Source organism: Mixophyes fleayi, chromosome 6, assembly GCF_038048845.1.
Source record: "Mixophyes fleayi isolate aMixFle1 chromosome 6, aMixFle1.hap1, whole genome shotgun sequence".
Lineage (NCBI taxonomy): Eukaryota > Metazoa > Chordata > Amphibia > Anura > Limnodynastidae > Mixophyes > Mixophyes fleayi.
Genome location: NC_134407.1, coordinates 170,524,412 through 170,548,051, shown reverse-complemented (window position 1 = coordinate 170,548,051; position 23,640 = coordinate 170,524,412). Strand labels below are relative to the sequence as shown.

Below are 23,640 nucleotides of genomic sequence, written 5' to 3'. Positions count from 1 at the left end.
AAGTTAGAAATATACGCTCTTTGGTAGAAGGATTTTTTGTGTGACAATCATTATTTTTCATTAATTATTTTTTCTTGTTAACCTTAAAGTATTAATATACTATATATATTTATATATAAGTATTTGTGTAAGTTAATTTTCCAATCCACTGTACAACTTTGAAAAACAGTTCATTTCATTTTTAGAAATCCTAGGGAACCTGAATCTGTAATATTTTTTGTACGTAACTCAAAGTCAACTATTCCACCGATTATAGTGAGTGTATAAGGATAGTTACACACATTTATCACTAAACCTATAAAGGAGTGAATTACCTGGTTCGATCCAAGAACAAGTTCAAAGTACAATCGAGCCCAGACACCAATATGTTCAGGAAACAACGCAAAGACAACATAATGAATTCCAAACAAAGGGATTAGGAGAAGAGTGGACTTTGCTAGTCTCCTAGGAAAGAAATTAAAATTATTAAAAAGAAAGCCATAAAATTGTGTTTGTTAATTTATGTACTATGGCCCTGATTCATTAAGGAACTTAAGCAAGAATTTTAGTAAGTTGTCTTACTTAAGTCTCTGGACATAACCATTTTGTAATGCAAGGGGTGCAAATTAGTTTATTATTTTGCACATAAGGAAAATACTGGCTGTTTTTTCAAGTGGCACACAAATACTTGATAGCTTATTTGTACACTGAAATTTAAAGTTGCTCTAGGAAAAAAAGTCAGTATATTCCTTATGTGCAAAATAATAAACTAATATCTACCCCTTGCATTATAACATGGTTTAGTCCAGGAGAAAACTTAAGTAAAAAATTAGGACTTTACTTAATGAATCAGGCCCTATATGTACAACAGACTGGTTTGGTTATTATTATTATTAACATTCATTTATAGGGTGCCAGATAAGGTCAGCAGCGCTCTACAGAGGGCAAACAACAAGACCATGCATGGTATAACAGTACAATACAGTGAACAAATAACACTACAATTCTCAACACTACTGGGGTGCAAGGGGTATATTCAGCGCAGGCTGAAACCTATGTCCATTAGCTTGAGCACAACTAAGAGGTTTAGAGCCACTGAAAGAGGTGCAAAGACAATGGAGGAGTGGAATGAATGGGAAGAAAGCCCAAGGAGGAGGTGCACAGTGTAGCTGGTGAGCGAAAGTTAAAGGTAATAAGAACCAGAGGGAAGAGGGCCCTGCTCACTAAAGCTTTCAATTTAAAGGGAAAGGAGCAGTCAAATGGTTGACACATGGGGATGAGCCAATGAGAGGGGCAAGAATCAAGAGTTGGAGAGATGGAACATGAAATAGGGAGAGATATATTATATGGTGAAATTGCTAAGTGGACTGATAGACTTTTCGAAACAAGTGCGTTTTCAATTACTGTGTGAACCTATACAGGCTCTATAGTCTGTGAGATGTGTTTACCAGAGGGGAGGAAAGTAGACAGTCATTTGCCGACCGGAGAGGCCTTGAAAAGTTTTAAAAGGCATCCAGGAGGAGATGATGGGGAGGGAACTGGACACCTGAGAGAAGAGGGAATGGGAGAGATCAGAAGATGAGAGGTAGAGTTGAGTGTCGGCAGCATAGAGCTGGTACTGGAGGCCGAAGGAACTGATTAGGTCATCCAGGGAGGATGTGCACAGTGCCACCAACCCAGGCTGGCAAAGCTGGTAATAGTGATACCTGGGTCAATGCACACTGTTTGGCACCCCATTTTTTACTAGTTCCTGCCTAGGCTGGCAGCACCATAGTTGGTTAAGCTGTTTTGGGGCCCACCATTTTTTTTTTTTTTTACTTTGTCTGTAAAAATGTAATGAAGTATGGCAATATTGTGGCTGTATACCATATGATGACAATGGCATAATGGCTTTGAGCTCATAATAGTGTGTGTGTAAAGCTAATGATTACTTTATTCATCATAAAACGTCCTAATATTTAAAAATGTCAGGAAATTAATATCCAATAGAAAGGGACAAATGTATATTTGTGTCCCTTCACAAATTTACAAGAATACACATTTTGATTGATTTGGAAAACACACACACACACACACACACACACACACGAGCTATTTTTTTTAATTATTAAGTAAACATAAAATAAAGTTTAAAATAATCAATTGCAATAAAACTTTCTACACATTCTACATTTTTATTTATGTTTTAATATTTTTTTAATTAAAAATTTTAGGGATGAGGGATTGCAGGTGGTGAGGGGGACTGGAAAGCAGATAAGGGGGCTGCCAATATTGCTGTCTTCTTGAGCTGTAAAAGAAAAGGGGAAAAAAACTAGATTAGCAAGCTTAAGTCATTTTGACTACATACATTACTTCTATGGGCGATTGTTTTATACACATTTGCTGGGCTTAGCAGAAATCTGAAGTGTTACATAACTTGAAACTCTCGGCAAAGGTTCATGTTATCTAAACACAGTAGTAGCCAGAGAACGAATATTTTTTGGAGGCACATGCAGATATGTATAAATTTGTGTGGTGGTCGGGAGGGGGGGCAGGGGGGTTGATTGACAACAAACCCTTATTAGGTTCATCATGTGAGGCCCAACTGTGAAATGGCAAACGTTGCCTAGGTCTAGGGTAAATTACATATGTGAAAGCAAGGCTTTCTGATGACTACACTTTAATGATGTCCCCCCAACCCCACAGAATATCTAACATTATTACTTTAAGATACCTACATTCTTCAATAGCCTCCTCCTCCTGGCCCTCCTCCAGATCAATGGCCTCCTCTGCCTCCTTCTTCGGCTCCACCCTTGTCCCAATTCTTCGCCGCTGGAGGTTTAATAGGTGGAGCACGGTCAAGCAGTCTATCAGAAAAATTATGACACATAAGCTGATTTCTAAAGGTTATCGCACACTTACAGAGACAGCCATATAATGTTAGGTTGCATTGTGAAATATCCAACCACATACATAGAAAATTAAGTTGCTAAAAAAAAACACACCTCTACACCACTTACAGATGGACTTGACCTGGGTGGTTTATATTAATCACATAGTGAATCAAAAATTTCACTATTACATAGCAGGCCTTGTAGTTTGTCAAATGAAGGCTATTACCTACCATATTGTATTGTAACGTTGCCCATCTAACTGTGTTTGTAAAATAAAAACAATTGCAATTAATAGAGAACACATGTCTACAAATCTCTTCTTTCAAATCCACATTCTGGCTATCTCCTTCTGAGGTTTCTCCACTTGCGGTTCAACTGGATCTGCAGCCACCTGCAGATGGCCATATATGCCAACAGCTTAGACTTATTGATTACATACCGAGCTGCAAGCTGGTAGAAATTGTCCATAGTTGCTGTGAGTACCCGCAGCTCGGCACGGGCAAACGTGCCAGCCCTCATGTGTGCAAGTGAATGACTGTTCAATATTCCGCACACCGATTGTTTCTCAGTGCAAGTATGGACATAAGCACGTCACTCATGGATCCCTTTAATACTGTATTTAGGATGTCTGCCTCATCTGTAAATCATTCTTGGTCATCAACTGTATCAAAGCAATTAGATGCATGAAAACACCTAGCGATTCATACACAGTCAAGCACAGGAGAACCCACCTGCATGCCCTATATTAGAGCCGATGAGTCAATCATTCAGCCCTGCTATTTTGTGAGATCATCACATCTTATGAGGTGCAACATTTTGGAGACTAAATATTTTTTTAAACCATTGATGCGTACAATGGCCTATGTCAGACACTTACAGGACATTTAGATATTGTTACTAATCTCTGTCTTTATTCTTCTCTTTAGACAAAAACATGTCTGACCATGAGTAGTCAAGCCTGAGCCAGGCCATTTCAGACCAAGGGGTATATTTACTAAACTGCAGGTTTGAAAAAGTGGAGATGTTGCCTATAGCAGTTTAATAAATATGCCCCAAAGTCTCTGTTTTTTTATGTAATAGACTTTAAAAGTGACATTTATACAAGAGTGTAACAAACACTTACATTAAAAGTAGGTGGATAACACATTTTGCTTATAGCGGAATGACTCCACCATTTCAGGAGGGCTGGGGTAAGCGTCTTCCACTTTCTTGCCAGCAACCTCGGCCTCTTCAACCCACTTCTAAGGGCGATGTTATTGAACATCACACACAGAGCAATGACGTTGTATACTGTCCTTGGCGCAGACATTAGAGCACCACCAGACCGGTCAAGGCATCTAAACATTGCCTTTAATAGGCCAAATGTGCTCTCCCCAACTGATCTGGTGGCCATATGTTCTGAGTTGTATGCAACTTCCTTCTCTGTGTGTGGGTTCAAAATAGGAGTGAGGAGCCAAGGGCGGAATCGGAATGCATTATCTCGTATGAAGGGTGACAAGAAAGAGAAAGAAATTACTCATGACTTACATACCAAATATACTAATGGAGTAGGTTAACATAATATGATGGGACTGTTACTGACCAAAATGAGAAACTTGCGTCTAGGTGACTAATTATTTACGGCAAGCAAAGCATCCTAAAATTTCTCATTTGCACCTTGGCTTAACCATGCAGCATTGGAGAGGTAACTAACTTTAAAATATGTGCACATATCTCTATTCAGGTTTTGGGCATATCCAAGAACATGTATATTTGTTAGTTGGCAACATAAAAAGCTGCCATTATTTCTGCGGCTTTCAAAGAAAAAACATCACTTACCTTGTAACATGCAAACTATTACAGAGTGTTCAAATGTTGCAACAAAGGACAACCTACATTTTCTGACTACAGTGTATAGGAAGATCTGAATAAAAACAAAATGTTAATGATACATAATGAATAAATTTAAAAAAATACCCCCGAGAACCGAGCCCATCCGAACTTAGCAAAACCGAGTGCCGAGCCGAGCCAACCCGACTCGGTACTTTCGCGTACCCTCAGAATTGAAAACAAGGCAAAACATCATCCTTACGTCGTCGGATCTCGCGAGTTTTAGATTCTATAAGTACCACCCTCCACGGCAATCCAGAGCCATTTCACAGGGAAACATAAAAGGGGTAGCACGGTTCTTGGCAGTCTCTAGTGCAGTTGGGAGGCATCATAGCTAGAAAAGAAAGAGGAGGGGTATCAGTGTTCTTCAAAGTCTCCAGTGACATTCTATTGAGTTATAGCTCACACAGAAACAGGAGTGGTCCATTGCTCCATTGTTAATTGTCATTGCTGAAATAGAAATAGTAGGGCTGCCAGTCTTGGTCTAAATCTACAGTCACATTGCACGGTGTTAAATAGCTAACACACAAACAGGAAAGTTCCATTGCTCCATTACGAATTGTCATTGCTGAAATAGAAATAATAGGGTTTGTTTGTTCTTCAAAATCTGCAGGCACATTGTACTGTGCCATAGCTCACTCAGAAATAGTAGAGGTGGCAGTGTTTAGTGCTGAAACAGAAATTGCAATAATAGGGCTGTCAGTGTTCTTAAACATCTCCAGTGACATTCTACTGTGCCATAGCTCATATAGAAACAGGAGGGGTGGCAGAGTCCTTGTCACTCTCCAGTCTTAGTCATGATTATACTAATCCCTCTACCTCAAGTGCTCAAACTTGTATTCAAATGCATAGTGGTTTTAAGTCAGGGAAACAAAAATGTAAATAAAAAGCTTGTACCTTTATAAAGAAAAAAACACCTCTCTAATAAAGGTGAAAGTTTACTGCAGAAAAACATAAAATTGCCAACATGCCGTTCTACCAAAAATATTTCCAAGCATACCAGCATCAGCTAGCATGTATGAACATCAATTTTACTACAATTTCAATTGAAATCATTCATATTAGTATGCAGTGCATGACATAGGTATATGCTGGAGAATGGTACAAACATCCATTAGATGACGTGGTTATCAATCTGTGTTTGTTCGGAGCTGTCAGCAAGGACTTGGACTAGATCCTGATGTGGCAGATGTTTTCCGTCTGAAGATGTGTGAACTTCTGCGATAGAGTATGACTCGCTCGTATATGCAGTTAACTACCTTTTTTGAGGATTCCTTACAGGTGTCTTCCCATTTCACACACCATTGCACTCCCGAAGTTGGATGCTGTAGTAAGTGCTCTTTGCGCATGGAAAAGGCTACATTCACAGCGGTAACTTCTGCTTCCGGGCATGCACAGAGTAATTTTGCGTAAGTTACACTCAAAATCGGTAGATACGATCCTTAGTGAATCAGGCTCATTGTGTTTTAAAATGGCTGTGTCTGATAGGGACCAGATTGTGTACCTCCTTTAGGGGACGCCTTAGGATTTGACTCGGGCCGTATGAGGCCGATATAAAGTATATATATATGTTCAGCCGTTACTGTGATTTTGTTGTGCTTATTATAGAGATAAAATATACCCTACTGTCAAGAGCCGCGGCGGCTCCGGGCACCGCCACGATTCGCTCCTCCACGTCCCGGCCGTCGTCATGACGACCGGGACGTCACTTCCGCATTGTCCGGGCCGTTGCCAAGGCAACGGTCGGGACGCTCTTTGCATGTAGCGCCGCGCTCCGGCATCCAGAGCAGCCGGCGCGTGCGCAAATTAAGAAAGGGGTCAGTTAATTATTTTCCCCCTGTGTTGCTACACTCTAATTGGGCCATGCTTGTATTTAAGGCAGGAAGGGGCAAAGCCTCCCTGCCGGTTATAGTCCCTGCTTCCCAGTATACTACCCTGCTCGTTCTCTCTATATCCGTTGATCTGATTTTTGTTGCTGACCTTTTGCCTGGAATTGACTACGTTTTTTGCCTGTGACCTTTTGACCCCTTTCTTGGATTGTTCGCTTGTGACCCCTGATCTTTGGCCTGGATACTGACACTGCTAGTTTGCCTGTGACCTATTTGACCCTTTTCTGGACTTCACTTCATTTTCCTGGGGTTCCCCAAGTCAGTACGCAATTCACGACCCTCTGTAGTCTGCAGCCAAGTCTGTCCCCACCACTAGGGGCTCCAGCAAACACCAGGCTTCAGAGCAGACTCCCGGTTTTGTGGTGCTGGCTGTTGGGGTTCCCAACACCTACTCGCCTATCACTTCCAAAGAAATCTGAAGAAATGTTTTTTATCAACCTTTAGTCAGGAAAATCCAATTATTACTTTAATATGCCATAATGAAAACCAGCCCTAGGGGATGGTCAGTGCTGGGTTGGAGGGGCACAAAACATACGGGGGGGGGCACAAAACATAGTGCGCGGTTGGGTCCACAGGAGGGACAACTTTCCACCTCAGTGGTCCAAGTATAATGGAAATAGGTCCACAGACTCCTGCCCATTATATTGAAAGAGCAAAATAAATAGTCAGAAATACACAATTTTGACATAAATTCTTGTTCACTACTGCATTATATATAAAATAAATTGAGAATTTATTATTGCTTGCTCTGTGTTTTTCCACATAGGGATAAAAATAAAAAATACCCATTCAAATGACCCACCCACACACTAGCACTGATTCCTCTAAATGATTATGGCCAAGAATCTCTGGGATTTCTAATCATTGGTCCGCCAGTCAAAAGTGTTATACCACGCTGGTCACTTGTGACTGTCTCGTCAGTTAAGGGGAGTTCATGGACTCATTACTTAAATCTTAGAACATTGGTCAGAAGTAGTGTGTCGGTGGGTATTTTATGTATGGTCATTTCTGTCTGCAATACCTCTGAAGTTTGGCTCCAAATTTGCGGATTGCAGTGAATTTAATGCAAATCTGCAAATTTAAAAAACAAAAAAGAAACAATGAACCCCTAAATTAGCACTGATTTCACAGGTCAAACACTGTTTAAAGTGGAAAAAAAAGGCATGCCATGCTGCCAAAATCCTCAACCAACCACTAGACAAATAGGGTTGGCTTCCACTATAACTTGGAGCCCAAGTGAGTGTAAAAATGAACATGTAAACCCCCCTTATACAGGCTACCAACCCCATGCTGAAAAGTGTTGGAGCCCTTTCCAATGCCTGGACAGTGAAGGCCAAGATATTTAACAAGATTGATATCCTTGTCCATTATGCCAAAAAAGTAAAATATAACACACACGATTTTCAAATAAATTAAAGACTCCCCAGAAACTTAAATCCATACTTTTTTTGTTTCAACATAGTCCTAAGATAGTTGTGTAGCACACAACATGCCATCACCACCTTGTCTTTTTGGTCAAGGTGAAGATTATTGGCGGTATGAAAAATCCTGTACCTGTTACTTAATATATCAAAAGCATTCTCCACTACTCGCCTTGCTCTTGATAATCTGTAATTGAATATCCTCCTTTCTGGTGTGAGTGCTTTTTTGGGGGAAGGTAAGGTTTTTAACAAACGCAAATTAAGGTCTGTGTGTTGGCAAATGAATTGTTTTTAAAAAAAATTATGGAAGAGCATCTGTTCCAAAGCCCCATTATCAGACACTGCGATTTTGTCCAATGTTCACAAAGACGAATTCACATCTAGCATCCAGTACGGCCATCAGGCTAATACTGAAGAATCACTTTTAATTGTAGAAATAGAAAACTGTTTTAGAGAGTGGCATACTTGTGATATGTTTCCCATCTAAGGCAATGCTACAATTTGGGAAATTCCACATGTCTATAAATTCTTCAGTGATAATTTACCATTCCTCAACCTTTGATGGGACCTGAAAAAGAAAGACTGTTGTAATGTTAAATCAATGCATGCATCTATTGTTATGATACTGTTATACTTTATATTTTTATTACACAGACATCTGTCTTCATTGAGGAGGAGTTTTCTGATGTAGTGGAGGATACGATAAAGACGCCTGCTCCCACACAGCCAAGTTCTGAAGCCACTCAGCAACCCATCCAGCAACAAGGTCAATAACCTGGCAGGAGGGTAAAGAAAAGGCCACGGAACAGGGAACATGCCGAGGTCATGACTCATCAGATATAGTCAACGGGCTGATGGAAAAATAAGACGAGTGTGACCTGTTGTGTGCAGCAATAGCTAAAGAACTAAAATGTTTAGACAAGGAAAACAGGGCAGAGGTGAACATTTAATTATCAATGTGCTTTATAGGACCAACAAAGGGAAACTCATCCTGTACATGGGGTTGACAGAGTTAGAGTTGTACAGAATTGCCCCATCCCCTCTTTTGTCGCTCCCTCCTCACAGGCAACATCAGCTCCTAGAAAAACAGTCCAGTACTCCCCCTATTTACAGTACTACTAACCAAGCAGCAGTGCCAGTATGCTGCAATATAGTAGAAGTTCTTCCTCATTGGAAAATACTGAACAATATCAATATGAGCACCTGTGACTTTTATTTTTATATATTTTTTAAAGTTTGATTTTGTTATAGATAATATGGTAAAGAAAATCTAAGTTCAGTTTATATTTTGTTTTAACAAATGTTTAAAATATGAGTATTTCTCAAACCCACATATATTGTCCCTGAAGAACTTGTGTGAAAGCCTCACAGGTCTCAGGTATGATCAGACCCAGAGCTTGAGGTGAAGTAGTTATGCTGTACTTAAGATCAGCCAGTGTCCTTCCAATCATTACTCTGTAGAAATGGGTTTCCTTAAATATGTGTCCTCCTTTTGTATGAGTTGGGTGACCAGTTGCAGCAACTCCTGGAATGTAGGATCATTCATCCACAGGAAATTGCTGAAGTCATCGGGATTATTCTCCCGTACCTCCTGTAGTAATGTCATATGCGAAAAGGACTCTCTCCTCAGCAACCAGTCCATGGTCCAACAGCTGCAATTTTTTTATTCTCATTTCTATCCTGTTTACTGTTTGCAGTGTGTTGCCATGGCAACAAGCACAAGATTATTTTTTTTTATATGTCAGGCTCATTGTATAACTAAGGAAAGGAGTTAATTGAAAATAAATTATACACAAAGCAAAAGAAAGCAATGAATGGCGATGATGCTATTTCCTCTTCCTGAATGCGCGTGTGTGTGTGTTTGTGTGCAGTGAGGTGCAGCCCATTATTCAAATTAGTTTTGCATATTGCTGTATGGATGGCAGATATCTTTAGAGTGTGTAAGGAGTCACGTTTTCTTCAATTATAGATGCTCAATGAAGAATTAGGACATAACTATGTAATGGTCTTGTCTCAAATTGACCTGTGCACTCAATCTACTTGTCAAGGTACCTACTTTCATTTTATAATCATTCTATTTTAATGCAATTGAATAAATACATTTAAAAAATAAGCTTCATCCCTTATTTGGAACTTGGAAGACCTCCAGTTATACAAACTTGATATTCATCTCTAATCAAATACAACATATATATGCTGATAAATAATGAAATATGAGAGCTTTCTCCCCACACCCTTCCATAAATAATCACTTTATTATATTAGTGACACATTATATAAAGAAAACACAAATATGAGTATTACTCACAGATACTGTTGTTTGTAGTTTTTACTGATATCTGGACATCGGATTTTCTGCATAAGAATTCTTATCACATTTAGAAATATGATGAAATTTAGCTGAGGCATAAGTTAAGAGATGAGTATATATTAGTTTATATACATAACAACATCATATTATATAAGAACAGTTCAGTGCAAAGCAGTAAACATGATTATTTCTTATTAAACAACCCTGTCCTATATAGAAGGAGTGATATTGTAATGCATTTCGTATTCAAACTAATGTTGACTTTATTCTATTTTTTCCCCTGCCTTAAATATTAGAAACAGTGGATGGAGTGGGATGGTTTATCATACTGCCTTCATTGTAGCTCCTCCCTCTAGCTCCTGGTAGAAAGTGTGGCTAGTGCTTGTCTGATGTCTGGTGCAAGCCCAGGGTGGCCCAGCTCCCCAGGCCTCTAGGCCTGTTCTGGGAGAAAACTCCCAGGCCCATACAGCTGTACTTTCAAAAAATCAAGTTATTGCTCAGCCAGGTAATGTGGTGAATGTTACCAGTACAAGTACAGTGATTGAGGAGAAAGGAAAAGATGAAGGAAAGAAAGAGAATGTGACACAGAAAGTAAGTGTAATTACTAAACAAGACAAAGGTTTGGAAAGTTAAACTAACAGCAAACAAATGAAACAGCAAATGCAACAGCTGCAAACAAAGGGAATGAAGCAGCCTCAAGAAGAAATACAGCAAATACTGGATAAAGCAAAGGAAAGTACACAACAAAAACTGCAAAGTGCACATGAGGGCAAACAAAGTGCAGCTAACTCACCTGGTGTGTAAACAGCCCCATCCTCCCCAGAGACAGAGGAGAACATCTCTGGAAAGACAGACTATGCAGGAAAACCTGCAACAGCAAGTACTTGTAACCAGCCTGGTGCGCCCAGGTCGCACTCGACCCCAATTAGGTGGAGGTGATCTTGGGAACACTAATAATGTGACAAAGCCTGTGTCAATGGACCCCACTAAACTGCAATCTGCAGAGAAGCCCTTGGTGCCAGTAAAGCAAAGTGCTGGTAAAGCTGCAGCTACAACACACCCAGGATCCAGGCTGCAATCTGGAGATTCTAACCATACAGGAGCAGCAGTGATAGCAATTACAACTTGCAAAACTCAGCAGCCTTGTATACCTGTCAATGGGAGACATGTGGTAGGAAAGAGCAGTGATATAGGAAAAAGGACATTACTAAGGGAAGACATTCTCCAAGGCCAGAAATATCAAAGGGGCTCAGTGGTTTTAAACAGTCAGGAGAAATCTCAAGGCAGACTCAGAGTCTTAAAGGGGCAGAGCGTGCACCTGAGCTGCACCTAACAGATAAAATCCCTGCACTTGTAAAAAGAATGGAGGCAACGAAAGCAAAGCTGACAATACAAAAGCAGATTGAATGTGTTTATAAACTAAAAGCTATAACTCCAAGCAAAGAAGCTTTATATGATGGTAAACTCAATTCATTAAGTCCTTGCAATTGTTGTAAGAGACATTGATTCTGTTTTAGAGCAGCTGGGACCTATTGGAGAAGTATATAAAAATCAGAAGTGTTTTGATGCATTTAAAGAGGTGTCAAAATACGGACAGAAAATGGAGCTGGAGTTCAGATCTTCATGTGAATCTGAGTCGGAAGACATCCCAGATGATGCGCAGCTTCTACAGAAAAGACCAGTGTTGCAAGAGGCCAGTTTTTCCTTTAAGGAAGGAGACTTGTACAAAAAGGGACAGACAGCAGTGGTAAAGCAGCAGAGAGAAAGTGCAGGCCAAGTACAAAGGCCTCCGGTCCTGAGGGACATTGTTAAACAACAATTGAATGAAGATGTCAGCACCCCTCAGGAAAGTGGATCCCAGCAGAGAGATGCAACCAGTGGGACACAGGAAAGAGGAGAAATACCTGAGCATTGTATAGAAGAGACTCCTAGCATAGATAATGATAGTGCTGAAAATATTATGGACAATAATGGTGTTGCTACCGATGAGATTATACAGATGGTAATTTACAAGAGGTGATAGTAAATGAAGGTGAGGAAGGTTTACAATCAATATGGGATGTTGAAACCTCCACAAAAATAGAACAATCAGTGGAGCAATCAGGGGATCAGAATACTGAGATAGATGAGATGGAAGTCTCAGTAGAGAATACACAACACTAGATTTCCCCCCTTTATCTGGAGTGGGACAGTCTCAGGTATCAGCAGATATACCCACAACAGTAAATGGTCAATCTGCACTGGATCATACACAGAATAGTACACAAGGAAATAATACAAATAGTGGATCTGGTCAGGTTCCTCCTAGGAATGCGTGGAGCCGCGAGGCACCATCATTTAGTTCTAATACGAACTATACAGGTCAGGCTTTTAGGAGGAGGAATGTGGTCCGATTCAGGAACAAAGGTAACAGAGATGAGTTGCCAGACAGAAGATATGTCATACGAGAGTTATTGTGTTACCAAATGGGCTTTGTACCAGTAAATATATTGGCAGTAATAAACCTACATGATAGACAGGGGTATGATGTGAGTTTTAAACTTATGTCTGATCTGGATAGATTCTGGGCAAAGTTCAGCAAGTTTAGGGATGCAGAAGGTTTTAATAAGTTTAGTTATATTCCAATCTCCAAGCCAGACACAGTCAATGTAAAAATATTTTTTTGGAATGAAGCAGTGCCTCCCCAGGACATTGTGATCTGGCTCAGGAGGCATTGTGATCTAGTGTCAGACCTGACAAAGAATAAAGATACTGATGGTGTCTGGACTGGTGGTTGGAGGGTTTCAGTAAAACTGAGGCAGTATAACCATGTAACCCACCATCTGCCAAATTCTTTCTTTATTGGACGTGAGACAGGGGTATGTTTTTATGCGGTTCAGCCCAGGACATGTTTTAAATGTGGGAAATCTGGTCATGTGGCCAATGTTCGCACAATACTTAAGTGTAATCTGTGCAGTGAGGTTGGCCATGTAAGTGCTACCTGTGTGAATGTTAGATGCAATTTATGTGGAAGAATTGGCCACCCCATAAGGATTGTCCAGATGCCTGGCATAACATTTGTAAGGATTCTCCAGATGAGGGTTTGGTGGTAGAACAAGAGGCTTTGGAAGAGGAGGCATTAATGTCAGTGTCAATAGTAACACAGCAGGAAGTTCAGTCGGAGATGGCTGATACATACAAGAGCGTCACAAACCAGAAAGTGGCCAACAACCAACAGAAATGGTTCTGCAGGTTGATCAACAGCCAGTTGAACCATCTTCTTCTACAACAGTGTCTGTTTGTGAAGAGAGTAAAGGTGTAGGGAATAGGAGAAAGAAAAAAGATAAATCCTCTCGTAAGCCTGAAGGTGAATTGAGTCCTGTTCAAAAACCAGGGAAAAAGGAAAAGATTCAGGGAAGAGCATATGTAGAAGTAACAGTTACGTCCAATAGATATAAGCTGTTATCTGAGTCGGATAGTGATGCCTGTTGGTTGGATGCATTAGAATTGGAGCAGAAGTTGAAAAGAGTGGCTGTAGAGTCAGAAGATGACCCACCAACTAAAAGAAGGTCTGTTCCTGAGAAGAGGCAAGTAGAGTCCAATATGGAAATGAGAGGTCGGCAAGGTGGCTCTGACTCTGACTTATAATGATGAGACTCATTTTTTTGCTGCTCTATTTGTCTCTTGCTATAATGGCAGATTTTTCTTTAGCAGATCTCCAGTAATGTGAATAGCATTAAGGTCAGATAAACTAGGCATGAAGTCTATAACCATCTGAAGTATTTGGATGCAGATGTGTTCTTTTTACAGGAGACATGCTTATCTATAATAGGGCAGTTAAGGGAAGCTCAGAGAGAATGGCAAATAGGACCATCTTTCTGGACATTGGTTCCCCCAACAGCTTAAGTTACAGGTTGTTTTGGTGTGTGTGTGTGTGTGTGTGTGTGTGTGTGTGTTTTTTGTTTTTGTTTTGTTTTTTTAATATTGTTATTGATATTTTTAAGGAGGTATCCAATTAGTAAAAAAGTGGACATTTGTTGTAATATGAGTTGATTATGGTTGTTACATTGTATTCAGTTGGCTTTCATCAATAAAAATCACCTTCATTGTAAAACTTTTAAATTCACTTACATTATCCATACCACAGATTCTAAATGTACAAATCAACACTTTTTTACTTTCCACTTCAACCACTGATTAGAATGATAAATAAAGACCTGCATAGGGGTGAATGCACTTAAACGCCAGGCTTCTAGGCTTACATTGCATTTACCTTCAAGTGTTAGAGTTTTCCTTGGCTTGCTTTTAATTACCCAATAGGCTCCAAGGGGTGTGGTAAAACAAGAACAGTAAGTCTCCTTCTTTTACCTCAGGAAATACCAGGGATAAGATTATGTGCTGTGATATTTCTTTTATTATTACTTGTGTGCTTTGAGCTGCTCTTTGCTTTTCTCTTTTATTCCTTGTTCGTCTTCATTTCTTTTCCTCTTATCTCTTATTTCTTTTCGCCATCATTTTCTCTTGTTTCATTTGTTCCCCCCACTTCTTTTTTCCCTCCACCCCCCACCCTTCAGTATCGTTCCTTTTAACCCTTCAATTACTTATATTATTCATATTCCCTTTTCTCCTCCCAGAATGCCCCACCCGCAGTAATCTGCTGCACGACCGCAGCCCTTCAAACTAGAGATGCAAAAACATACTGGTAGGATAATTGGCTGCTAACAAAATTGACCCTAGTTTGTGTCTGTGTCTGTCTGTCTGTGTGTGTGTGTGTCTGTGTATGTGTTGGGGAATTTAGACTGTAAGGCCCAATGGGGCAGGGACTGATGTGAGTGAGTTCTCTGTACAGCGCTGCGGAATTAGTGGCGCTATATAAATAAATGATGATGATGATGATGCACGACCGCAGCCCTTCAAACTAGAGATGCTCACTGACCCCCGTGTTTTGGTTTTGTTTTTGGATCTGGATTAGCTTTGGGTTTTGGTTTTGCCAAAACTGCCCTTGCGTGTTTTGGTTTTGTTTAGCTATTTTTTATTAAATTTCATTTTTTGGGGTAAAATGACATAATTTCTTTATTATTTTGTACCTACATTACTATTAACCTCACTAACACTAATTTCCAGTGATTTCCATTCAATTTTTACCATCTCACAGGTCACAATATTCTTTTCATACACTTTCAGCCAAATACTGCAGCGATCTGGCTGTATGGTAAGTGACAGAGCAATGACTCAAACACACGGCAGTTCCTAAGAAAAGTGGGACAAGATGGAATTGTCCTTGGATCATGAAAACCGTTATGGTTCATTGGATCGCTCCACCTGTTTCTAGGATAAGTGAGGTAATTCTACAGCTAAGACATGGCAATGAGCGCTGACCCCCCTGGGATGCGTGCTTTTATTGGACACACACCAATCCAGGGTGCCAGACAATGCACTAAAAAGAGCCATTGAAATTCATAGCAAAAAGCCAGTTCATCAGTGAGCTTCAAATCAGCCCCAATTCCCACAAACTTATAATCTAGTTAGGTACCTTTCATGTAAAGTGCTGATTCCAAACACAACAAAACACGTGTGGGAGAATGTGGCCTCTAAGAAGCTGACTACTAGACACAAAGACATTGCATGGATGGCTATCCAGAGATGTCTGCCTCTCAGGACATTCATGCACTCCTGGAACCTGTGCCGATATGTCCACTGCCTCTTCTGTATCACCAGAAAGGAAACAGCACAGCATTTATTTTGGGACTGCCCCACTGCACAGGCACTGTTGGATGCCTTGAAACATGAACATAAGGACAGTGTACCCAGAACTTGCCTTTAATACCATTCGATATTTTATGTATTATTTCCTGAGACCCACATCATTGGGACAATCCAGGAGGCCTGGAGCCTAATGAACTGCTTTAAGGACGCTATTGACTTGCCAGGAATCGCCTCATCTTGAAAAGGGAGAAGATGATTATCTGGGACTTTCGCAGGCTGATCCACAGCCTACTAAGTGACTATAACACCATTGACAGTCTTGAGTAAAAGGAAGATGATTAATTTTCTGTCTCCCTCTTCTCCTTCTCCCACTATGTGTCTATTTATTCAATGTAACACTGTTGAATTTGCCTGCAAATTCTACAGACAAGCCTGCTTGTCTTCCTCTTCATCATTGACTGTTAGCAATGGAGCACTCGTCTTTGGGTGTATATTAGACCCTACACTTATTAGTGCAAATTCAGAAAAATACAGTTTAATAACTGCTAGGACCTCCCTAAACAAGCTAACAATGGGCTTGTTAGAGTAATGGCAGAAACACACATCAGTGCCAGGAAATATTAATGGTGCAAGATGGAGTTGTCCTTGGGCCATCCCACCCATATGTTGGATCTTACAAAGGACATGCACACTTTAACAAACCAAGCACTTCAGCGACAAGGGCTGCCACTTTTGCGGCTAAAGTGTTTGGTTTGTTTGGGCCCCCATTAAACCAGCTAAAGGCATGTTAGACCAACAGTGTTGTGAAATGAATTATACACTGTCATGATGTTGTCGTCATCATCTTCAGCATCATCCTCACCCTCATCAGTGTATACATCATCATCACAGACTATTAATTCATCTCCGCTGGAATCCGCCATTAGAGAAGTGTCAATTCTTGGATGTATTTACCAGTAAAGGCCTTCCTCGTGGAATATGTAGTTTATTTTGATGAACATCATCTTTTCCACATTTTTAGGAAGTAACCTCCTATGTCGATCACTGACAAGGATCCCGGCTGTGCTGAAAATTCTGTATGAGTACACACTGGAGGGTGGGCAGCTTAGGTATTGCAAAGCAAGTTTGTACATGGGTTTCCAAATGGCTTGTTTTTCCTCCCAGTATGGAAAGGGACTGTCTGACAGTTCGATTTCAATTAACTCTTGAAAATAATCCTCCACCATCCTTTGCAGAAAATACAGCTTTTTTAGAAGGGGGTATATGAGACCCCAAACACTTTGTAGTGCAAATTCAGAAAAATACTGTGCTATATTAGGAGTTCAGCACTCAGACAATTCAGCTTTTTTTAGAAAGGGGTATATGAGACCCCAAACACTTTGTAGTGCAAATTCAGAAAAATGCCTGCTCTATACTGCTCTATACTGTGACCTAACCCTTCTTTGTCCCTCTCTTCAAATGGCACTAGATTGCTGTGGTTGCGGGTATTTATTGATTCTAAAACTTGTGAGAACCGAGATCCGACGATGTCACAATGACATTTTGCCTCGTTTTGGAATACTAATAGGCGCGAGAGTACTGAGCCAACTCGGCTCGGCTCGGTTCTCGGATCCCCGAAGTTCGGGTGGGTTCGGTTTCAAAGAAACCGAGCCCACCCATCTCTACTTCAAACACCCCCCCACCAGCCTTCCTGGTATAAGCTACGGCCTGCATAGTGCAGATCCCTCACGCCATTTGCTATCCTTTGGAGCCGCACAGGAGTAAATAGGAGCACCCCTAGGAAACCAATGTAAACACATGGAGAACATACTGGGCCCGATTCAGTAAGGAAATTAAGACAAAAAAAGGAGTACATTTTCTCCTGGACAAATCATGTTAAAATGCAAGGGGTGCAAATTAATTTATTATTTTGCACATAAGGAAAATTCTGGCTGTTTTTTCATGTAGCACACAAATACGTGATAGCTTTATTTTTCACTGAGATGTGAAGCTGATCTAGGACATCCCAACTACAAATCAGGCCCACTATCTCCATATAGTTGGAACTGTACTGTGGTGCTATGACATCAGTGATAAACATTGATTAGCTTCCTTAAATTGGTGGAGACTATAAATAACTGTCTCTCCTCACTCCATTTGACTGGATTATTTTTTTAGACACACAGGGGTAATGTATGAATGTGTGGGTTCTTCAACACCCGCGTGTTCGCCGATTAAATTTCAAGCGGCGCTTCCTTTACAATGCAGCGCCGCTTGAAATTTAATCGCTGAACACGCGGGTGTTGAAGAACCCACACGTTCATACATTTACCCCACAGTGTTTTACACACTTCAACCAACAAGGAGAACCCTTATTTACTCACCTCCTACTATCAGAAGGAGCACATTTGTCTACATCTTAATGCGCTAAGCCAAGCACTTACCCATATAAACAGATTATTGAAATCTCTGTTTTTCATATCCCGCAAAACTGGACAGCAAGAATAGATCTGGTATAAGAAGAAGCCAGGGGCAGGCTGGGCTGGGGGGCATATGCACCCTGGGCCGGACAGCAGAAGTCTATTTTGGGCTGGATCAATGACCGGCCCAAGTCTCTATTGCTTGGTGGCCCCTCCTCCGGGACCAGCCACCTACTATCATTGGCCGCGGATCCTTCCGATCCGTCCCCATACCTCCCCTCTCTCTCCCTCCCTCCCCTCTCTCTCAGAGCCTTGGTGTCACATGGGACGCACACCATGTGACAGGTGCCGTCCCATGTGTGAGGAGCAGCGCGTGGATGAATAAGGTAAGTGATGGGCAGCATATCAGTAAAAGTGTGTGTGTGTGTGTGATGAGCAGCATATTAGTAAAATGTGTGTGTGTGTGATAGGCAGCATGTCAGTAAAATGTGTGTGATGGGCAGTAAAATGTGTGTGTGTGTGTGCGTCTGATGGGCAGTATGTCAGTAATATGTGTGTGTGTGTGATGGGCAGCATGTCAGTATAATGTGTGTGTGTGGTGGGCAGCATGTCAGTATAATGTGTGTGTGAGATGTCAGTATAGTGTGTGTATGTGTGTGTGTGTGTAGCATGTCAATATAATGTGTCAGGGAGGGGGGTCTTAATTTAGTGTGGGAGGTAGACTATTTATTGGAGGAGTGCAGAAGGGGGCTAGTTATTTAATGGGTGCTATTTTGTTTATGGGGTGGTGGGGGGCAATTTAATTTATTGGTGGGGCTGTTTGGAGAGAGGAAAATAGGTTTATATATTAAATGTGTTCGCTATCTAATGTCAGGGTTGGTTGGAGGGAAAGAGATCTATTTAGCAAATGTGAATATTATTATTTTAATGTTGTGGCTGGAGGGAGGCCTAATTATAAAACATGGGTGCTATTGATTTAACACCAGGGGGTAAATGTATTAATCTCCGGATTGTTGAACTCCCGCGAGTTCGCCGTCTTCAGCGCTTAAATTTAAAGTGGCGCTGCCTTGTAAAGGGAAGTTTCCCTTTACAAAGCAGCGCCGCTTTAAATTTAAGCGCTGAAGATGGCGAACTCGCGGGAGTTCAACAATCCGGAGGTTAATACATTTACCCCCAGGACTGTTTGGAGTTTTCTGAATTTTATGTACCCATTTTTGTTTTTCAAATAGGGCATCCAACATTCCAGGATCCGGACAAGCAGCAACTGATCTAAAGACACCAGCAGCCACAGGTGGTGAAAGTGACAACAACAGGTAGGAGAGAGCACGACAGTCTGCCAACTGTCCTGAATCTGGTGGGACAGTCCCGAATTTGGGTGACTGTTTCGCTTAGGACAGTTGAGAGGTATGTCCTGCTTCACCGTGTACTGCTTGTGAAGGCAGAACTGTGTGCACCTAACAGTAGTGCAGACAGTATTGCCTGTGTATTTGTCTAAAATGATAACCATGCTACATCATAGGGGGTTGCCCTGTTTAAAGTGCCAAGGCCCCCCAGAGCCATAATCCAGCTCTGGGCCTGGGCATAAAAATATATATATTGATTAAGCAACACTAAAATAGCCTCCTTTTATACAGATAAATATATATTGTACCAAAAACCACCTTTTAAGGATGGGCCGCTACTTATGTGCCAGTGCTGTGTGCTTGTCCCCTGGGCTAAAGTCTGCCAGCCCTCCCTTGGATGAGGCTTTGTCTAGGTCAATTTAGCTGACCACCAGTGGAGAACTCATTTCCTTGAGATTTATTTAGTAACATGATGCAAAGAGAAATGATGTTGTATATCCAATGGCTACAAATCAGATTTCAGCAGACAAGTGTAAACTCTGACTAATTGGGTGCTATGTGTTACAGAACATTTGTTCCTCTTATTCCCATTATTAAATAAGAGTTTACAAATATAGCGTGGTGTTGCTTGGGGGAATAGCAAAGCAAAAGCAGAACTTGTAGACTATATCTTCAGAACATCGCACCATTTCACTATGATTGCATTTACTTCTACCACTAATATAACATTATAACATGTACCCACCAGATATATATATATTTCTTCCTCTCCCTCTCTCTCTCTCTCTCTCATATATATATATATATATATATATATATATATATATATATATATATATATATATATGTATATATATATATATATATAAAAGGCTGTATCATTTAAACACTCATCAATTTTAATGAAAACTATTTAGGAATATAATTTATTTATAAATACCCACAAATTCTGAGAGTTTCTCAACAGTCCTGCTTCAACTGAAATACATAAAATATAACCTATACTTACAAATATTGCAACCAGGATTGGGGTCTTGATTATCCACCAGTAATCATTTTCATAATCATCCCAGCATCTGAATGAATAAAAGCATTTTGTAATTAGGTAGTAGCATTTAGTCACAGACTCAATAAACCAAAAAGTATGTGCATAAAAGCAGTACTAGAGGATAATATAAATGGACCTGAAATAAGCTAACTGGTGTAAAATAATAGGATAAAGGATAAATTTATGTTGATTTATTTTGTTCTTGGTGTTATGATTGGTACTTGTGATCTCTTGATATAGCATGATCATTAAGCCATACTTGCCAATTCTCCTGGAATGTTTGCGAGACTCCCAACGTTGGTGGCTTTCTCCTGGACTCCCAAAAGAGAAGGCTATCCTCCTGGATCCAGTTAAATCTTATTGCAAAGTGGTCGGGATGTGGCCATGATGATGTGATTCACTGTGATACAGGTTATCATGGGTTCACACCCTGACACTAATCGCGCAGTGCGGGGTGGGGTGGGCTATGATCAGATGAATAACATCATCACTCACCCTACACTTCCCCCTGGATCTCCCCTTCCGGATCTCTTGTGGGGAGGTATATAAAATAGACAGTGTATATTAAACTCTAATTAATTTTCTGTGCAAATGTTTTCCTAAATTACCCATATTTATTTTTTTTAAATCTCCTGATTTCCTACAGTTGAATACAAACAAAGGTCATTCATGAAAAATAGTTATATAGAATAATACAAGCACAACCATGTAACAGATGTCTGGTGCACAAAACAAAATCAAGCCAGCATATGAGTTTAATATGGACCTGATTGATAAAGGCACACAAAGCTATCGTATCGTGGATTTTTGTAAAAGAAAAAGCAAATAAATCGGACATACACACGCAATACCTATGATGAATATAAAGTCCCAAAAAAAAATTCAATTAATGTCACCTGTTTAAAAATACATTAAATACATTTAATAGGATGTTATGAATGTCTACTATACATTAAATGCATATTTACAGTTGCTTCTGTTTGCAAACACATGTTCTAGCATGCATACGCATCTGTCATCACTAGTAATTGGCACTTACACCAGACCTATAGCTGGTGGAAGGGATACAACTGAAAAACATGCACATGAGATGCCCAACGCTTGAATCGGATGCTGTAACGTGTACTCAGGCTTGGCACTCCCTTGCTGTACATTGACTACCCTAAAATCTTAGGGTATAGTAAGAGTCCATGCTTCACTGTTGCCTGCACTCATTATTGGACCACTCTAGAGCCCTTTGGTGAACAAACTGCCTTCTGTTACAGCCAAATATTTAAAATTTTGACTCCTCAGTCCAGAGCACCTGCTGCCATATTTCTGCATCCCAGTTCCTATATTGTCATGCATAGTTGAGTCGCTTGGCCTCATTTCTGTGTCGATGGTTGGCATTTGGCCTAAAATATTCTATAAACTTCTCAGAACAGTAGATGGGTGTACCTGGGTCCCACTGTTTTTTTCCAGTTCTGAGCCGAAAGACCGGAGAGCGGTACAATAATGAGTGTCTGCAGGCAGGAGTGGTGGAGGTTCCTTGCAAGTTTGGGCTGCATTTCAACAAATGGAGTTGGGGATTTGGTCAGGAGTAATTGTGTCCTCAATACTGTGAAATCTTGGCAGGTATTTATCCATCATGCAATACCAGTGATGCGTCTGATTGGCTCTAAATTTATTCTGCAGTAGGACAAGGACCAAAAACATACAACCAATGTTATTAATAACGATCTTCAGTGTAAAGAGGAACAAGGAGTCCTGGAGGTGATTATATGGCCCCGACAGAGCCCTGATCTCAACATCATCAAGCCTGTTTGGGATTACATGAAGAGACAGAAGGATTCGAGCAAGCCTATGTCCACAGAAGATCTGTGGTTAATTCTTCAAGATGTTTGGAACAACCTTCCTGCTGAGTCCGTTTGAATGTACCTACAAGAATTGATGAAGTGATGCTGTATTGAAGGCAACGGGTGGTTACATCAAATATTGATTTGATTTAGATTTCTGCACTGTTCATTCACTTAGCATTTTGCTAATTGATTAAAATAAACGATTAACACCTCTATTTTTGAAAGCATTCTTACTTTACTACTTTACAGCAAGTGTCTCACACCTGCCTAAAACGTTTGCAAAACACACACTATATATATATATATATATATATATATATATATAGCATTGTATTGTTTCAATTACATGTTACATGTTTGTTTCCCTTTTGTGAAATATTTTGTTACTACTTTAATACTTTGACGTTAATAATAAAAGTACTTACAATAAATAAAAACTTACACAATAACACTTGAGGAAAAGTGGATATTAATTATTTCAGTGATTAAGAACTCTGAATGTCACTCCATAATCAAGAAATGAATGGGTAATCCCACAAAATGTGTAAGAATGTTCCTATGTGTCCATAATTTCTCCAGAACAAATTTGATGATTGAGTGTATATACTTTTCTTTAAATAGCAAGTTGTGTGTCTTTTACATATTAACCTAACATATTTTTTTTCTTAGCTGTCCTCCTACGAATTGATATCTCCTTTTCAGAGGAGGGATAGTATTTTACAGTGCAGAGAGCAGATCGAGCTCAAAGGGGTGTCCCAAAGCCTCTCTGCTCTCGTTTACAAGGTCATGTGCCATGTGACTGTAGTAGCCATAGTAGTCACATGACACTGTGCAAACATTGCATAACTACTTATATAAAAATAGTAATTACCAAAATTATTATTATAGCCTGTCGCAGTAATTTATGCTAAAAAACATACTTCATTTATTCAGGGAATGCTGCTTTGATATAGGAAATGGGGGTTACAGTCTTCATGGCATTGTT

The 23,640-nt window shown here is 40.2% G+C and overlaps 1 protein-coding gene across 2 annotated transcripts in view; it reads right to left on the bottom strand.

The window, feature by feature from the left end:
• Positions 1–23,640, bottom strand: part of LOC142094744 (vasoactive intestinal polypeptide receptor 1-like) — a 119,654-nt gene that overhangs the window by 10,458 nt on the left and 85,556 nt on the right. Inside the window, exons 9-11 of one of the 2 annotated variants that reach the window (XM_075177184.1) lie at positions 20,779–20,845; positions 10,340–10,431; positions 315–444 (exon numbers count right to left, since the gene is read on the bottom strand). In XM_075177184.1, coding sequence (XP_075033285.1) covers positions 315–444; positions 10,340–10,431; positions 20,779–20,845 — 289 coding nt within the window. The remainder of the gene's footprint in view (positions 1–314; positions 445–10,339; positions 10,432–20,778; positions 20,846–23,640) is intronic. The other variant, XM_075177185.1, reaches the window with a different exon arrangement.